This window comes from Epargyreus clarus, unplaced genomic scaffold, assembly GCF_041222505.1.
Source record: "Epargyreus clarus isolate Ecla_fem2 unplaced genomic scaffold, WU_Ecla_fem_2.2 ptg000018l, whole genome shotgun sequence".
Taxonomy (NCBI): domain Eukaryota; kingdom Metazoa; phylum Arthropoda; class Insecta; order Lepidoptera; family Hesperiidae; genus Epargyreus; species Epargyreus clarus.
Window position 1 is genome coordinate 13,334,122 of NW_027332226.1, and position 19,035 is coordinate 13,353,156.

General features: G+C 35.6%; 3 protein-coding genes across 6 annotated transcripts in view; 1 reads left to right on the forward strand and 2 right to left on the reverse strand.

Moving 5' to 3' along the window:
• Plc21C (Phospholipase C at 21C) overlaps nt 1-5,232 on the reverse strand; it is a 125,878-nt gene extending 120,646 nt beyond the window's left edge. The window contains 2 exon segments of the mRNA XM_073082927.1: nt 4,518-4,664; nt 4,819-5,232. Of these exon segments, the coding sequence (XP_072939028.1) occupies nt 4,518-4,664; nt 4,819-4,914 (243 nt within the window). The 5' untranslated portion in view covers nt 4,915-5,232.
• A 358-nt stretch (nt 5,233-5,590) lies between these two features.
• Nucleotides 5,591-15,668, forward strand: MED17 (mediator complex subunit 17). Of its 4 annotated transcripts, none has more exons than XM_073082893.1 (12): nt 5,591-5,917; nt 6,435-6,690; nt 6,947-7,228; nt 7,653-7,797; nt 8,609-8,826; nt 9,018-9,101; nt 9,659-9,824; nt 10,429-10,565; nt 10,643-10,728; nt 11,718-11,862; nt 14,616-14,757; nt 15,401-15,668. In XM_073082893.1, exons 1-12 carry the CDS (start codon nt 5,829-5,831, stop codon nt 15,619-15,621), a joined length of 1,971 nt encoding a protein of 656 aa, XP_072938994.1. In that variant the 5' UTR covers nt 5,591-5,828; the 3' UTR covers nt 15,622-15,668. The 4 variants fall into 4 exon arrangements, with proteins under 4 accessions (XP_072938994.1, XP_072938996.1, XP_072938995.1 ...); XM_073082895.1 differs by having other exon boundaries at nt 11,730-11,862; XM_073082894.1 differs by having other exon boundaries at nt 7,653-7,788.
• Nucleotides 15,669-15,713: 45 nt separating this feature from the next.
• Rsf1 (repressor splicing factor 1) lies at nt 15,714-18,841 on the reverse strand. Its single transcript, XM_073082898.1, has 3 exons — nt 18,682-18,841; nt 17,944-18,544; nt 15,714-15,853 (listed from the first exon to the last, which is right to left on the reverse strand). Exon 2 carries the CDS (start codon nt 18,524-18,526, stop codon nt 18,077-18,079), a length of 450 nt encoding a protein of 149 aa, XP_072938999.1. The 5' UTR covers nt 18,527-18,544; nt 18,682-18,841; the 3' UTR covers nt 15,714-15,853; nt 17,944-18,076.
• Nucleotides 18,842-19,035: the final 194 nt, after the last annotated feature.

Here is a 19,035-nt window from a genome sequence, read left to right on the forward strand (position 1 = left end):
TCCAGGTATTCCAATTTCAGTTGCATTAGAGAATAAATCGGCATCTACTTCCATCGAAATGCAAGAACTGCTGCACACTACACATAGACAATGTATATATTATAGACAATGTAATGTCTTACAAAGGACGATGTTGTCTCTCAAAGGAATAATGGAGCTTCTTATTAGCGAAGAAAATCGGATCAGTAATTCCAGAGATTAACTCCCACATCTATACAGAATTACAAATAAATTTTACCTCTACATAATATTAATATAGATTTATTATGAGATAAATCATCCGCGTACTATTAGTCATGCTTGACTTCCAGAAACCATTTAAATTACATCACAATATAAACATGCAAATTATTTGTATAAATATTAGCACATTTTCTACCCATATCTGCATAAAAACCTTATAATTGTATATAACTAAAAATAAATAAATAAAATTCGACAATTAAAATTTATCATTGTAATCTAGAAAACTTTATTTTTATTTTTTATTGACGATTGAAATTGAGATTTTATAATTTTTTAATGAATTCTATTTTATTCGATATAATTCAATACGTTTAAATTAAATTCATTTTAAATTTAGGTATATAATATTTAGGTATTATTGTTACATTTAAATTTTAAAATTGTTTCAAATTATATACATTTGAGAACAATTAAATTGCATCAAGAAAGTAACGTTAAAATACTGCATCGTAAATACTATATGTTAAACCAATAAATAAATTATGTAAGAATCTCCTCATTACACGTGCCAAGAGTTGAAGATGAGGACACTCGACAATAACGAGCCAGGGTCAGCGGGAGATAGTATCGGAGATGAATTATGCTGAGATTAAGAAAGATCTCGGCGAAGAGGGCATTAGGCAAATATCGACACAGTTCCAGCTAAACGTGCGCCGTTAGCATTGTGGGTTGTTTTGTGAAATATCTTTTAATAGTCGGGTCAAGTACGAGTCGAACTCGAATACGGAGGGTTCCGTAAGACCAAGATTTTTATATATTTTTTAGTTCAAAGTATTATTCAACACACCTGGGGTTACGTTTAAAAATGTGAAATAAAATAAAATTATATTTAAAAAAGTAATTATCGATTTTAAAACGGACTTTCTGTGACGGTTAAATAGTTAGTTCGAAAAATGCCACATATACTGACTTCTTTTTTGGGGACCCCATTAAATTTTAAGTTTTTTATTTTTAGTATTTATTGATTTATTAAATGATGACATTAATACATGCTCTGTAAATTTCAGATATCTATCTATTGAGGTAAATTAGAGAAAGCCTTTTACGATAGGAAAATATAAGATTTGTTTTTATATCTCTGTTATCTTACATTAATAATGGACTAGGAGCAGTCCTAATACCATCATGAAGTTTCAAGGTCCTAACTCATTTTCCTTGTTAGCACCCGTCATCTCAATAAGATTCTACATTATGGTTGGTCCGTAATAGATTTAGATAAGCTGCGAATGTAAAACTAAATTTTGATAGGTATTAATTAATGACGATTAGAAATGCCATTACCGCTAATAGCTCTAACCGTTAGGAAGGTAGAGCACCCTTTGTGCTTCGACTCCGGCGGCACCACCGCCACACATATTTTTGCCTCGCAGCAGTGTTAAACGCTGCTGTGTTCTGTTTTAAAGGTGTGGTACGGGAGACATACTTTTCCGAGGTGTTCCAGCTTACTCCTCAGGGGTAGTGGAGCATCTGTGGCCAACCTCAGGTAGGAATAGAAAGGAACTCGTAATTCTATCTGGGGTTGATTACAGATGTCCATGGGCGGCAGTAGCCACTTACCATCAAGTGAAGTGCATGCTCCTCTGCTGCTCTTATATTATAAAAAAAGCTCTGTGATGGATTCACTTAGTAATGTAACTTGCTTCAAAAACAATAAAATCGATCTTATAAGCGACTGGCGGAAGGTAAATGCGCGCTGCGGTAAGATTTAAGATTTATTAACTTATTCGTCGTCAACTCATTATGCATTGTCCCACTGCTGGGCACAAACAGGAGACCCATGACACCGTGCTGACTAAGTGTGGATTTTTAGACTACACACACTTAAGATTTGTTAAAGAAAGCTCAGGTTTCCTCGCGATGTTATCCACGGTTTAACCAGATAATAATTAATTTATATTACATAAATAACAGAAAATCAGGTGCTCGCCTAGGAATCGAAACTTGGACCTCCCGATTGAAAGGGCGAGTTTCAAACGACTACATTATCACAACTTATTTATTCACAACAGCTCAACTCTTGACCCTAAAAGACTCCAATCTGGCCTTCGCTTATACCTCCGTAATATTATAATAGATTCTAACCTTAGACATAACATTACATTATTTACATTAAAATATACATATTATTATCATTCGCTTTTCATACTTTAAATTAAAAAATAGATTACCTTATCAAATTATTCATTAAACATGTTTTAATGTCAATCTCTTTTTAACCAACTGAGGAAGGTAATGTTTTTAACCGTGTCTATGAATGTTTATGTCATTCTATAATAAGCCTTCAAACCCAACGCATTAGTGGAAGTAACATTGGCTATCATTATAAGCAGACGGGTTTTTGTTTTTTTAATAATTATTATATATATATATATATATATATATATATATATATATATATATATATATATATATATATATATATATATATATATATATATATATATATGTGTGTGTGTACATAATAAGAATTGCTCATTTAATGTTATAAAACATCTATCTATGTGGCATTACAAATATAAGACAATCATATACATAATAACACAGCGAATGCATAATAATGACATCAAGAATCTGTTGAAATAATACAGGTGTGAGTTACATAACTAGTTGGATAATTAAAGCTTACCACAGTCTGCACACATGTTCAAAGCTATGAGAAGATAGCAGAGCCCTCTGTGTTCAACTCCAATGGCATCACCACCACATCTATTAATAACAGCAGTGTTAAGCGCTGCTGTTTTCTGGTTTAAAAGGTGTGGTAAGGGAGACATACTTATCTGAGGCATTACTTAGTCTTGAGTGCTTTCAGACTAAGTAATGACTTGTCACATCTTTTAAGAGGTTGATTACAGGTGTCCATTGGCAGCAGCCACATACCATCAGGTGGACTGCATGGTAATTTCGTACTTAAATATTTAAAAAAAATTAGGCAACATATCTCCAGTATTATTTGCAGATATGTTTGCAATATATGTATATCTAAACTATTTGCTATAGTTTGACTGTCATGTCAATATGTGCTTGATGAATACTTGGCAAAGAATTGTATTGTGTTTATATTATAAGTTACTTTAATGATTTCAGTAAGACATCTCTCGATTATATTACATTATATTGAAACACACAGAATTTATAATGATACTTAATAATTTATGTTATTTATTTATATAACCCTAATTTTATAGTACCCGAAGAAAAACTAGTTCAGTACTTTTTTTTTATCAACTGATTTTTTGGGTAGATGTTGACATTTTTTCAAAAAAATGGAAATGTGAAAGTAATTTTTAATACATGTTGGCATAATTTTTCAACTGTATGTAAAATATGGGGATTTGTCTGAATATCAATTTTGACAAATTTTGGATTATTTTTATAATACTATAAATATATTTTTATTATATTTTTTATATTTCGTAATAAAATAATGTGCTCAAGGCCTTTTCCAATTGTAACTAAATTCAATTTTCTAATGGTGGCAATCAATTTGGATGAATTAAAAAACTGAAATGGAATATTAATAAAATAATATAATTCCTATAGGTTTATATTTACTAAACAATTTAATAGAATGATATGACTAACTTTTATGATGAACCTTGAAGTCTTATCATGGCATATTTATTTGAATGTAAACATGTCCTTCAAAAATCAAGAATAAAATGTGACACATTTCATTGTCCAAATGTAAATATAATAAAATTCAATGAATACCTAATGAACAAATCCATTTCAGTTAATGTTATGATAAATTAAAATAAAGTTAGAACAAAAGTCAATTTAGTTATCATAGATATGACCGAAACATTTTATGTCTCAATATTTATTGCATTTTATGGTATTAAGTTGTTACTCAAAAATATATATTTGTTTGAAAAAAAACTAAATAAAGATTTATACAACTCAATATCAATTGCAAGTTTCTTAGCAAGTAAAAAACATACATTTATACTTTTGCACATTTTGGGTATCACATTGATACACTAAATGATTTAAATAAATTATCATCATTTGATAAGTAAAAAAAAAAATTTATTAATAAGGATAAATAAATGTCCTACAATATTAGGTCCTAATATAGGAATTATTTTTTACTATTGTTTATAGATTTCTAATAAACATATAATTTGTAAGTGTATTTATTTTATTTCAGTCTCTTTTAGTTTTAAGGTATGATAAGAAAATTGGTGTTTATTATTTAGTTCAAATTACACCTAAGGGTTTATAAGACAATCAAACTTATACTAAGTCTAGTCTTATTCAATCAGACTTACCTTAGGCAGCTTGGCATGGACTCCTGTCCTAACATCCCTGATGGTGGACATGTCCAGCATTTCCACCTCCATGTTCTGGTCTGTCCAAAACAGGAAGAACCCCTGAGGGTCCACCCGGAGCGTGACCGGGAGACCAATGCCCGAATCCTGGGATGAAACACTTTAGTAAGAAGTTTGTCTACAGATCGAAAGTTTTAGGGAACTTATGATATCAAGTTTATGAAAGACAAGTTATTGAAAAATCACATTATTGTTATGTTTAACTTCAGGCGCCAAAACCACAGGAAATGTAGATACTTGCCTCATCCCATTTTATAAACTTTTCGCCTTCCTGCAAAGCCTTAGGCACTTCGATCGGCTTCAAAGTCACTTTAGCTGATCTCGTACCCGTCGTCATCGTGAATAATAAACACAATCAAGCGGAAATCATAACACTATCGCAGATAGAAACCGTCATCTTCCTCCCTCAGCACAAATATATCTTAGAAATTCTATCGCTGGAACACTTAGCGAAGGCACAATTACAAATACAGCTACGAGCGATACTATTTCGAACCGACGACAATTAGCATGAAAGTCTATTCATGATACGCGATCTACCGAAACCTTTCAGTTAATAACAAACAACGATATTTTCCACATAATCTCGACACGACGGAACTGGACTGAACCACCAAAAATTCAGAAATGTCAAATACACCTATTGTGTGTACGGATACGCGTATGACATTTGATGGTAAGCGGATACACGTACTAAACTTTATGTATTTATTTGAATTTGTTTTAAATATAATAAAATTTATTTTCTTCACTTTACAAAAGTAATAAATATACAAATATTATATATATCTGATGTTTATCCTACAAAGTCGAGCTTTAGAATATAGTAATAAATTTTATCTTGTTGATGCAGCATTCATTTGTGAAATTAAAAAGAAAGAAAAATGATATAATGTAATAATAATAACAATTAAATTTTAATGGAAGTAAATATTTCATGCTTTTGAAACGTAATTTTTATAAAAGAAATAGTCAGCAGTTTGACTTTTGAGTTTGACAATTCTATATGTCAGACCGTGTGAGATCGTAAAAACTGGTTACTGACTTGCTTTGCTTGTTGTATTTCTTAAATTATAATATATAGTAGATTGATTTTATGTGTGTAATCCGCTTATTAAATACAATACATTGATGTAGACGCAATATTAGTTAACCAAAAATACAATTAAACAATACATCGTGTGAAGTTGTGATTGTGAAAACATGAAGTGAAATAACAAAATTAGCGTTTAAGTTCATTTAGCACCGGAAATGGCTAACTCAGTGAATATATCCATTGAGGCGCCGATAGAGAACCAAATCCAGGAAATCACTTACGATGGCCAGGAAATATACCAAGCGTAAATACTTTGTTTTGTCTTTACACGCTATTTTTACCGCTATCTTTTAAATTCGTTAACAAAAATCTTGTAATCTAACTGATATAAACTCACAATTTCTTTGAGATGAAAGTAAACTAATAATTTGGCTTAAAACAACCAAATGTAAATAGAACGTAATTATAAGGTTACTGTCACCTGATGGTAGGTAGTCTCTGCCACCCTTGGACATCATGTAGAATGTTCTACCTGAAGCCAATCCATGGCCAGAGCCATGTCCATTTTATGACTCAGATAGACTGATATTTAAGAAGGAAGAACTCATTTGCACTAGAAATAGGCATATAGCACCAATAACATAGAATTTTAGTGTGGAATCATGATTGAAATGTATTTTCTATGGAATTAATCAGGTGTAAATTTTTTGTTGAAATTTTCTGAATAATTATGTTGATAAATAAATAAATAAAATAAAATAATAAAGCAATGTAATTTGTAATAAGATACTTTATTTTCCATTGCTTTTACTCATTTACAGCCCCTTGTCTATGTCGGAGAACCTTGCCCGACTGGCCCAAAAGATCGACTTCTCAAAATCAGAAGATGAGTTCTGTAACATCAAGAAGGAGGGGGAGTGCAGTATAGAGGTCAAAACTGAGGATGATAACAAGGAACCCGGCTACCAATCAACTCTCTGGCCGTGGGACTCGGTCAGAAACAAACTTAGGAACACACTCACTGAAGTGTGCGTTCTTGCCGATGTGCTCAGTATTGCTAAGGAAAAAAGATATATGGTAAGTATATTTCAAGTACATACTTCATACATAGCTATGTTGCATAGCTTACAGAATCATCATCATGGTAATACAGTTAAAAAAATTGTTCAAACAAATGAGTATATTTTGAGGGAAATATAATACATTTAATTCTACTTTTTGTAATTTCATATAATAAGGCATTGCACACACAATTATGAATGAACAAGATTGGATATTTATTTATAAAAACAGATTAAATAAAATGTATTATCATGTAGTTCTTATCCAACAGGTACTAGATCCCATCCAAGCTGAACCAATAGAAAATCGTCCTATGGTTCAGGTTTATGGACGTAAGAAAGCCCTTGCAGCCGCAGGTGCGGTCCTTCTTAGTGGTGTGGAGCGCCTAAGAGCCAGTGAAACCATGCGCATGACCAGGAATATGCCCGACTTCCACATAGACCTACTAAGGCTACGTCAAAATTGGAGGCTCAAAAAAGTGTCCAATACAATTGTTGGAGATCTTAGCTACCGTACCGCTGGATCTAAGTTTAGCCAGACTGGAGTATTTGAGGTATTTCTTGCAACTGCAACTTGGAATGTGGTACAATTGGGTAGATTAATCATTACACAAGATGAACATGAATTGCTAGAAATATATATCAGTGGAAGTTTGTAAATTAAAAGTCATCATCTTCAAAATTGTTCTTGAAAATTTATCGGTTCCCTATATGGGCTAAGAGTAAAAATCAAATATAGTAGTAATATTAGAGAGTTACATATAAAACATTGTAATACATATAGTGTTATAAGTATATACCCTATAGTATATATAGTAATATACTATAGGGTTTGAACATTGGGTAAAATAACATCTAATATGTTGTATTCTGGGTTTGCCTGACCTCTTGTATACTTATATGTTTATAACTGTAACCACAACTAGAGATCTTCATTTAATGCTATCGTTATAGCAAACATTGCCATGATGTTTACAGGTGACAAAAGCCCCCGAAGAGCAAATAGCGGCGGCCATGTCGCTTAACGCGTCTGGCCCGCCGCCCTCCGCCTTGCGCGTCACCGTACCGCCAGAACTACAGGGGGTCGCCTTCATCTCCGTGCTATGCCAGAAAGGTTGCCCTGGTCGTATTAACATTGTGTTTACCTATTTTACTAATTAATGTAGTTTGTAGTATTAGATATAGTTACTTTAAGTTGATTTAAGGTGGTTGAGCCTTTTGTGGTTCACCCGGGAGGCACTACTACCAACCACACCAATTTCTGCCTTATAAGTGGTAAGTGGTACTAAGGTCCAGTTTGAAGGGAATGGTAAGTGGTGCTGTGATCTGGTTTGGAGGGTGTGGTAAGGAAGAGACAATTATCTCAGGCATTCCAACTCAAATTTCGGAGGCAGATATGTTATCTGTCGCTGAAGGTCAAAAACTCTAATCCTCTTTGACGTTGATTACTGATGGAGATGTTCATGAATGGCTCTGGCCTTTAGGCTGCATGCTTTTTGACAATTCCACAATATTAAAAAGAAATGTATGTATGCTTTTTTTAAGATCAAATAATAACAGTGTGTGAGCTGAAGTTAAACAATTTTGGATCATATTTTCACGAGTCATAAGCTACTTTTTATTGGGCTTTCACAGACCATAGACTAACATGAACAGACAAAGAAGCAAAGTTATTAAGAAAATAAAGACAATGCTTCACTAACAATGTGTGAACGATTCCATTGTATGGTTGTGACAGTGATTAACCTAAATTAACCAGCATGATGTGGTGGCGACTACAACTATCCTCGCTATTTTAGCTTGGATACTGGTTAGTGGATTAATATCGAACATCAGAATATTTCCACTGCTTAAGTTCAAGTATATTTTCAAACTAATTTTTATATAGTAAGATTTGAAATGTAATGCTGACAGTAACTTCTCTATCTTTGTAGAACAAGAAGAGGTTGTAACAGCCACACTAAGCTCCTCAGCTGTGAACTGCCCAGGTCCATTGCCAGGAGATGGTGCTGATCTTCATTGGCAGCAAAAGCTTGAAGCAGCGCAAAATGTACTATTCTGCAAGGAACTGTTCGCACGTTTAGCGGCGGAAGCTGTACAATTGGATGGGTCCATACCACATATGGTTGTTGGCAACCAAATCATGGCTACAGTAAGTTTATATAGTCCGCGCCAAACTACTAGTCCGCTCTTAAGTTGTTGCGAGCAGGTGTAGTCATACAATTTGCTATGGCGACGCGATTCATTTCTATATTCAGAGACGACTAGCAGTTTTACGCGGACTATAATTATCTTTATGTTAAGTGGTTTTTACAATTAAATTTACCGGTCGAATATTTTCAGGTACTACCAGGCATTCAGTTATTGATAAGACTATGTCACAACAATGGACCGAATAGCAAGAGTAACACCCATGAACCAATGAAGGTTGGTGAACACATTCTTTTAAACATATGACATAGTTTGTCAGGTAAGTATTGGAAAGTATGCTTGTTTTTAATATAGAAATTTTAGAAACTAGTTTTTACCCGGCTTTTCGGGTTCAGAGATTTTTGTTTATTTCTCGGAAATGCTACATTTTTCTGTCCCTTTCTGAATCCCTGACCTCTGTATTAAATTACTCGACAGTCAGTTATGTTCTGAAGGGTTAAGAGCATAACAAACTTTTTTTTTATAACAGGAGTAGCAGACCAGCATGTAGTTCACTTGATGGTAAGTAGCTACTGCCTCCCATGGACATCTGTAATCGACCCCAGATAGGATTAGATATTCCTACCTAAGGTCTGCCACGGATGCGCCGCTACCGCCGGTAGGACTAAGCTGGAACGCCACGGAAACGTCTGTCTCCCTTACCACACCCTTCAAACCGGAACAGAGCAGCGCCTAACACTGCTGTTATAAGTTAGAAATAGGTGTGGCGGTGGTGCCGCCGGAGTCGAACCACAAAGGGTTCTACCTTCAAAAATATAATTTTGGTCGTTCAGATGGAGGTGGGCGGCGGCGGCGGCGGCACCAAGTCGGAGCACGACCACGTGCTGGAGCACTCGCTGCACCAGCTGCTGCGCGCCGTGCACCACGCCAACACGCACCACCCCTTCCCGCACCCCGCCACCGGCCCGCTCGGGCCCACCAAGCGGCGCTCGCTCGCCGGTAACCACAACATAGTATACTCCCACTGCTGGTCAAGGGTCTCCTCTCAGTCCGAAACGCTCGCTCGCCGGTAACGACAACAGCAGTCCCATTGCTGGTCAAGGGTCTCTTAAAAATGATAAGGATTAGGCCATCGCGCTGGCCACGTGCGCATTAGTAGACTTCATATTTTATACCTTTAAGAACGTTTTTTTAAAGGCAGGAATGTTTTTTGAGACGTTTTCCTTCGCAACTCCTGGTGCAGAAGTCAATTATACATTTTATAGTCTGAGCCAAACTTCTAATCCGCTCTGAAGTTGTCGCGCGCAGGTTTAGCCAGAAAGCTAAACCGGTCGAACACAACTACAAGCATATACTGCGTAGTGAGGGCACACTAACGCAACTATGTTCCCGTGGGCGAGAGCGGACAGCGGAGGATGCTGGGGGTCCCACGCTGTTTTCGTCCCACTAATACATCTACAATTTGCTGTTGCGACGCGACTCACTTCTAAATTCAGAGCGGACTAGAAGTTTGGCGCGGTCTCCACCATAGTAATATTATTAACTTCAATTCAGACACACTTTCATCATTCAACAAAAATATCATAACTCATTCGGTCACCAGGTCCCATGGCAGCAGACCGGTATGAACTGCTGGAAATGAGCAGGGAGGCTTCTCTTTTGGAACAGATAATACAGCAAGCGCAACATTTCTTCATGCGACGACGTAGCGAATACGTCCTTGATACTATAGCAAAGGAGGTAAATTTTTTCTCATTTATTCTTTTAGTGCTTTAATAAAAATATATGAATTCTATAATTAATGTTATCTTTTACAGGTTAAGGATCCCCTTATTGTATCACACTGGAATGCTCTGAATAGTCCAAATCAATCTTGCGTCAAAATAAACATTATGGCGTATGGGTAAATATTCGTTACTTTATACCTGATACTGTAAAATCATTAACCTGGAGTCATATATTAGTAAATATTGCTCACTCTTAACAAGAAAATGTACCCAGTTTTGAGAATTGAAATAGTTGCGTACAAAAGTTTTGACACGTCTCCGTGCTAAAATGTCCCTAAAATATTTGAAATAATTATTTATTTATTATATAAATTACGCAGTATTAGTTATTTATTCGTAAATTTTCTCTAAAAATATTTTTATTTGTCAAGAATTAAAAAAAAGAACTTACTAATAAGCCGTTTGTGGCTTCATTCAATTTCAAGGCGGCGAAGTATCTTTACTAATCTATGCCTGGAGTATGTTATTTTGATACACGAGTATATTAGAATGTGTCAAAATAGAGCGGTAAGATCAGTAATTGTATGTTGTTGCCCTGTATCAAAAATTGTGGGGGGCCCCCGACAAACTCTTTTTTGACTTATTTTTGAAGTGAAAGCTTGCTTAAAACTTTTTTCATTATAATAATATCTAGTCCAAGATCCCAGGACCCCCAGACCTACGTCATTTTAGTAAAGCTGAAATTTTCAGGATTATTAGTACAATGTCTTGTTAACTTAACTTGTGTCTTGTTAAGTTAACAAAACATTGTACTAATAATCCTGAAAATTTCAGCTTTACTAAAATTACGTACGTCTGGGGGCTCTGGGATCTTGCTCTAATCAAAAAATGTGATGTTATGATATAAATATTGTTTTCCTGGTAAGTGATGCCTAAGAGTTTCAGTGAAATTGTGAATAACATTTAACACTAATATGGGGCCCTGTCCCTCGCGGGCCCCTTGTCATTGATAGGGCGATAGCTACGCCCTTGGTTAATATTAAATTAATTATTTGAAGTTAATATTTACTTTCAGTTCTATGTACAGGTAAGGTGTTAATTTAAGAAGCAATTATAATTCACATTATTTTAGTCGCACATTTGTAAAATGTACCGAGATGTGAAGTGACGGTCGCAGGTACGACGCGGTGTGCCGCACGTCGCTGGTGGTGCACGTCGGCGAGAAGACGCTGAAGTGCATCTGCCGCGACGGCCGCGTGCGACACCTGTCGTACGAGCTGCAGGAGCTGCGCGACCTCATCTACTGCCAGGTGAGCTGTTACTTTTTTCGTTTTTTGTTTACGAGGGGGAAACCTTTAAAAGGTACCTGGTGCCTTGGAAGCGACGCAGGGTTATGTGGGATTCTTATCGCACTAAAACCCCCCAGTGGCCAACCTCGGCGCTGAGGGCTCGGGGATCTCCAAGGAAACGCCAACGGAGTCCTCTTAGCGCGTAGCCCCGTCGGGCTCCGCCTAGGTGAGTTTGTATCACCACACCGTCTGGTGTATGCGACGGAATGCGACCACACATACCGCCGTCCTTCCCGGAGTCGCTAGCCGGTCGGTTCGAGCTCCCACTCTTACCGCCCGCAACCCCGAAAGCCCCTTTTAGTCGCCTCTTACGACAGGCAGGGGATACCGTAGCCCTATTCTGGTCCCGAAATTACAGAGACAAGGTAAGCTGTTACTACCACACATACAAACAGTGATAGCCTGGTGGTTTAGATACACGGCCTCTCGACCGAGGGGTCCGGGTCCGAGGTTCAAATCCCAGGCACGCACCTCTGATTTTTCGAAGTTATGTGCGTATTAGAAATCAATTATCACTTGCTAAAACGGTGAAGGAAACCATCGCGAGGAAACCATACCTGAGAGATTTATATAAAATAATAATAATCTAAAAAAAAAGGTATGTGAAGTCTACCAATACGCACTTGCCCAGCGCGGTGGACTAAGGCTTAATCCTTCTCATTCTGAGAGGAGACCCGTGCTCAGCAGTGGGACAGTAATGGGTTTTTGATGACCACTCATCCTAGCGTGTAACCCTCGATGTACTCCCATACGTCATTTTTCCTTTCGTTTAAATTTGCATGCGCGTCCATCCCGCACAAAAACAGTATACAAGTGACACACATAAGATAGAATTGTTCTAGAGTACTAAATTGGAAACTGGCGATAACGCCTCGTATAAGTTTCTCTCTAACCACATCCTTCAAACCAGAACACAGCAATGTGCAGTGCTTATTAATAAATAACTTGGCTACTCTTAATTCTTCTGGCATCTTCTTTATGAACGAGCCAAGCAATGCGATAGGATCCCGATAATGTTACTATTATCACATTTTAATTTTCTATACCTTGTTTTTATTATTATTATTACTGTATGGAACGAAATTAAGATAATATTATTATTGGAAAATGTGAATTGATCTTAATTTATTTAGATTATTATTTTATTATCGTTTTATTACTTTAATATCGTCAAAATTAAGAAACTAGCATTTGAACCGTATTTTCTTGATAGGTCAACCTTTGTTTACATTTTGGATACCTAATTATGAATCATAGTATAGTTTGTCTTACGATCACCATCCAAGATGACATACACACACAATATATAATTTGCTTGTGGAAAATCTGGCCTTCTACGTTTGTCATGAAAAGTCTCAGACAGTGAACATCCAGGGCAGCCATAAATAATAATATTTTGTATATAAGAATGATCTTATAACTTAGCAGATCTTCCTTTGGTAAAGTGTAGTACAATCTTAGTTATAAACTATTTTATTTTTAAACAATTTCTAAGTCATCTTATTTATTTAGGGGTTTACATAATGTGATTTGAATGAGTTCATATTATGATAATAGTACGAGTATCTTGTTACACATTTATTTGTCCTAATTCATAATCGTTACTGCGCATGTCATGTTACTGCAATTACGCCATCTAGTGATAGCGTGGGTAAAACTTCGCCGGCCGAAATTCCGAAACGCCGGCTTTTGGGCTCGAACACAAAACTGCGATGCGACGCGATGCGAATTCGCAACGCAGAAAATTGCGATGCGATATCGTGCGGCGTAGCGTCTCTCAGGGTGACGAACAACAACAACCACTGTGCGATGCGACGTCGCATCGCAGTTTTGTGTACGAACCCTTTATCCAAGTTTTCTTTTACATTATAGTTTGATTATGGAAAGGTTATTATTTTGTAGGGAAAATAATAACAACAAAGTATCAGTGTTTTAATTTTTATTCATTTCCATAACCCTAAGTCATATTTTATATGCTTTAGAGTATTAATAATAGCGCGCTACATTTAGTAGGTTTGGCCGTATACCATCGCAGACAAGTTTGGCCACCTACAGATGTATTTCCCATCTCGTCCCCCTAGGTTTGGCCGTATACCATCGCAGACAAGTTTCGCCACCTACCAATGTATATTTCAATTCCCATCTCGTCCCCCAAGGTTTGGCCGTATACCATCGCAGACAACTTTGGCCACCTACCAATTTATTTCCCATCTTGTTCCCCAAGGTTTGGCCGTATACCATCGCAGACAACTTTGGCCACCTACCAATGTATATTCCATGTCCTATCCCGTCACCCAAGACTGGCCGTATATCATCGCAGACAAGTTTGGCCACCTACAAATGTATATTTCAATTCCCATCCATCCAGTCACCCACCAAACCAATATGGTTAAACATTAGGTTTAGGCTTCTGTGTCCTTACTGCCATCAGTTCATAACAGTGACTACTTAACATCAGTTTGTTGAAATGTTAGAGGTAGGTAATAACAAAAAAATAGCAATAGCAGAAATTTGCCTACATTTCTTATATACCTTTGCTGTAACGAGAAATAGCATTTCACAAAGTTCAGATCTGAGATTCCTTCAAATCAGGCAACACAGGTGTGGCACATGACATTAATACCACCACAGTTTGACTACAGAAAATATAATATCATCAAGTCTTACCATGTAATGTTTCCAATATAAATATAAAATATTACTGCTTTTATTAGATTTACCAGCATCAGATGACTGCTGTCCAAGCGGTGGGTCGCTGCATGGGCTGGCAGCTGCTGGCCAGCAGCTCGCACATGGGCTCCGGGCCTGTGGAACCGCTGGGGAACGCCTCATCATGCCTGCTCGCCTCACCCAACGGTAAGTTGAGTGAAGGCACCATAGATTTAAATCATTAAAATTGCATCATTTACCGTCTCCTTCATGCGAATTTGCATTGAGCGAGCTCGTCTTTTGGACATATGATGCAGTCACTACAACAAGCATATAGTTTTAAAACTGGAACCTGCAGTGTAATATTACAATCTTGTTTTTATCTTAATTTTGTACTTACATATGATTTGTAATGGGATTAGAGGGAAGGATTAAGTAGATAATGTGTTTGCCCCACTTCAGTCTTCCAATTGAAGTAAGACTGAAGCATACTCCCGGTGCTACTGGTGTTTGATCAAAATGATAATCAATGTATACTGTAAATATCCACATAACTGTGCCAGATAATCTGCAAAATTATAATTATTGTATTATTCAGGATATTTTGTCGTTACACATATTTGCTTTCAGTGTTGGTTCCAACACTAACAACAATGGTGGATCCAACACTGAAAAAGCCAATTTTTCAAAACGTATAACAAAAAGTAGATGAAGTTTTTTTGTAGTTTTTCTATCACAGTAGTGTATTTACGTATAGTAATGTTATTATCAGTGACTAAGTTGCTGCAGGACAACATAATATCTTATACCCAAATATGTAATTTTCCAATTTTCCATTATTTTGTTATAGGTGACAGAATGATAGCAATTAGATGCGAGCCTTCAGTGGGCATGCAAGTGTTCATTGCACAATCGCCAAGGAAGGATTTCTTCGCCAGTGAATTGGTTCAAGATAAAAAATGGGAGAATCTTGGTGGTGCCTTCAAAGAAATCAAATTAGAAAGAATGGAAGGCAAAAACTTCTTGAACAAAATGGAACTACTAATGGCGTGTCTAAGCAGCCCTTCTTAGAAAAATATCCTAACAATTTACTCAAATAAATGTAAGATTAATTTAAATACTAGGTCTTTTATTTTAATATTTATCAAATAAAAGTCGACGAGTCGGAATAATTGTTTTTTTTTATTATATTTAAGGTAATTGTAGTCCAAGGGTGCTAAGGTATAATGTTAAATGTCCAAATGAATTGTTCTTGAGTGCTCTCGATGCAACAGCAGACTCGAGATAAAATTATTCCAAGGAGCTGTAACAAAAGGATTATAAGAGCCTGACACTGTCGAATTAATAAATCATATAAATGATCATTTGTGAACATGGAACAATGACAAACATAAACTGAACAAATGCTGCACTTGCCCATAAATTTGATATGGAGACTTACATTATTCTGATGATCATTACATTATGTAGTAATTTAATTTAACAATTTTTATCCCCAAGCTACAAATGAAATAAATGAAAAATTACAAGATTATTTCCTCTTATGTGTAGATATTATCATTAAATAGGAAAGAGTAAAACCTTATTTAGATAAATGATAATACGTATTGTTATAAAATTGATTCATTTCTATAAACAAACAATGGCTAAAAAATATAAGAATGCTAAGATATTACTTCCATAATATTTAGTTAATTTCGTAAAATTTACAATTACAAATTATAAGATAGATTGATGTCACAATTGATTATAAAACAATAAATCTCCTATATAGTCCTTTAACAAAACTACAAATACATTCTACTTTTATAATTGTAGAATTATAATTCACTTTTGCCATATTCAATAGGTGAAATATGCTAAACTTTTAGTTAAAATACAGAAAGAATACGATTTACAATACAATTTATTGAAAAATACTATTGAAAATACCAAATGACAAAAGTACTCCTGGTAGTGCAGCCTAGTGATTTTTTTAATTATTACAAAATAGAATACTAGATTCACACAAATATCACTTGCACACAAATTATTACAGTATCTAATTAGGTCATAGAAGATATGTCTTTGAAACCTCATTTATTATATGAGTGGTTTTTTTAATCATAAATTTTCCCAGCACCCAAAAACACAATTTCTCTACGATCTACGATTATGTGAATAAACATTTTCTCGATTAATAATAAAATTTATGGAAAGCTATGCTACTAATTTCTAAATGACTGACAAATTGATGAAAAATGTTCTAATAGCTTGACTGATTAATATTTAGTAATATTCAAGACTGTGTGATAGAATTAGAGAACAGGGATGCAGCCCATCTGATGTTTTATGGTCTCTACAATCACACTGTCCATATGTCCAAATGTAAATATGTCCATGTTCAATTTAAATTTGATCATGGAAGCATGCAATTACTGAAGACTATCTTTGATAATACCATACAAAACTGTGTTATGGTTTACCACTTGATTTAAGATCTCTTATAAATCCAATGGCTTTATCACGACAAACCTAATTCAAGTTGTCAGAAGATACAAAAAACCATACACACTCAAAAATTTAATGATAACATTAATATGCATATGACTTCAAAAGTTATGTTCAAATACAAAACATTTTCTCGAAATAAAAAACTTACCAAACTTTGAACTCGACAATTATTTCTACAGATGTCTTGCATACATACGTCAAATCATTTACAAACAAAGGATTCAGGTCGTCATAGCCTTGACTTACATGTTAATGTGCAAGATGTATTTATGTATATATAATTTATATGACAATATGATTAATCTTTTTAAAATATACCAAATTTTTTCATCATTAAGTCAGCTTACAGAGAATGTTACTAAGCATTAGGCTCATACATTGTCAACACCAAAGATTAGAATAGTAATGAAAATTAATTAAATGACAAAAAAATTACCACAAATTTCTACTACAAGGGTTCAAAAAGGTAATTGAAAGGATATATATGGAATTAACTTTAAATACCTAGGATTCCTATAAATTTGACGCCATTCTTGTGTGGTTTTTAGAGACGGCATTTGGCTTATTAAATTTTACTCTATTAATATGCTTAGCAATATTAAAAACTCTATACTTTATTGAACATAACCTATCCATACTCATATTCTTGTGTATAAAGATTATTTTAACTTTTATGATAAGACAACAGCATTATGGAATGGATTAATATATTAGTATTGCCATGATTTAAGCTAAACCGTAAGTACCAATTTGTTAATTTATAAATGGTGATATAAAACATAAGTGACTCTGCAAACAAACAGAGCCATGGTATTTTAGTAACATTAAGTTTTAATATTAAACCCTTGCAATAGAAATGTGAGTTAAATCTATAGCTAAATAGTAAAAAAAGTACATTACCTCTAACTCCAAGGGACGTAGACACAAATGAACTCATCTCAGCATTAAGCCCCCAGTATTAGCAGATATTGAACTTAACACAAGGAGGCTTCAGATTACGATAACACTAAACCTAACTTAAACTAGAATTAAATTAAAATCGGGAGAGAGGTGATCGAGATCTGAAGTTGCCGCCGCCGTTACCGGAGCCATAGCCATTGCTCTGGCCGTTGCGGTTGTAGGGGCGGCCTCCGCCGAACGAGTTGAATCTGTTGTTGCCCCCGAATGAGCCCCCTCGGCCGCGGTAGCCGCCGCCGCCGCCGCCGCGCCCGCCGCGGAAGTTCCCGCCCCGACGCGGCCCGTCCCGCTTTCTAGATAGCTCTACTTTCAGCGTCGCGCCTAACATCTCGAAACCGTTCATCGCGCTACACGCATCCTCCGCCTCCTGCATGTTCTCGAACTCTATAAACGCGAAGCCTGGGGGATTAAGTGCGACCCACACCGAGTTCAATTTGCCGTATTTGTCGAATTCCCTTTCCAGATCCTCCTTCTTTATGCCCTCCACAAGTCCACCGACGTACACGCGTGTGCCTCCTGAGCTCATTGTGATATTTTTTCAGATCTAAAACCAAATACGACTAGGGTCACAAAACATAAATAGATAAATACAATGAAATACAAGATGTCGCCATGGCTTGACGATGCCACGCCAACCGATCGGCGAAAACATTGAGATAACCACGAAAAGTTGATACTCACGTGTCTTGGTAATAGATGAGTATTTATTTATGGACTAGAACTATTTGATTCAACACAAATGACTATAAATTGAATTATTTTGTCAGTCAAAATTAAAAACGGATCAATAATGTTGACGAGTGAACGTGCTAAAGAAAGAACGAACGAACGAAACGAATGAATTCAATTGACAATAGTGGTTAGTGAATGAAGGAAAATAAAATGTTACCACATTTAAGAAAAATATTTTGTACGTATATCTATTCACAAAAATATACGTTTATATATTTTGTTAAATCTTAAATACTATTTTTTTCATATAGAACATTAAACAATATTTCATCTTGCGGATATAAATTAAAAACGACAAGCCAC

What these genes read in the sequence shown, in the direction of transcription:
- MED17 (XM_073082893.1), top strand. Translation starts at nt 5,829, where the DNA reads ATGGCTAACTCAGTGAATATATCCATTGAGGCGCCGATAGAGAACCAA. An exon ending in GGCCAGGAAATATACCAAGC is followed by an intron (nt 5,918 to 6,434) that starts GTAAATACTTTG and finishes ACTCATTTACAG; the next exon opens with CCCCTTGTCTATGTCGGAGA. An exon ending in GCGACCTCATCTACTGCCAG is followed by an intron (nt 11,863 to 14,615) that starts GTGAGCTGTTAC and finishes TGCTTTTATTAG; the next exon opens with ATTTACCAGCATCAGATGAC.
- Rsf1 (XM_073082898.1), bottom strand. Translation starts at nt 18,526, where the DNA reads ATGAGCTCAGGAGGCACACGCGTGTACGTCGGTGGACTTGTGGAGGGC.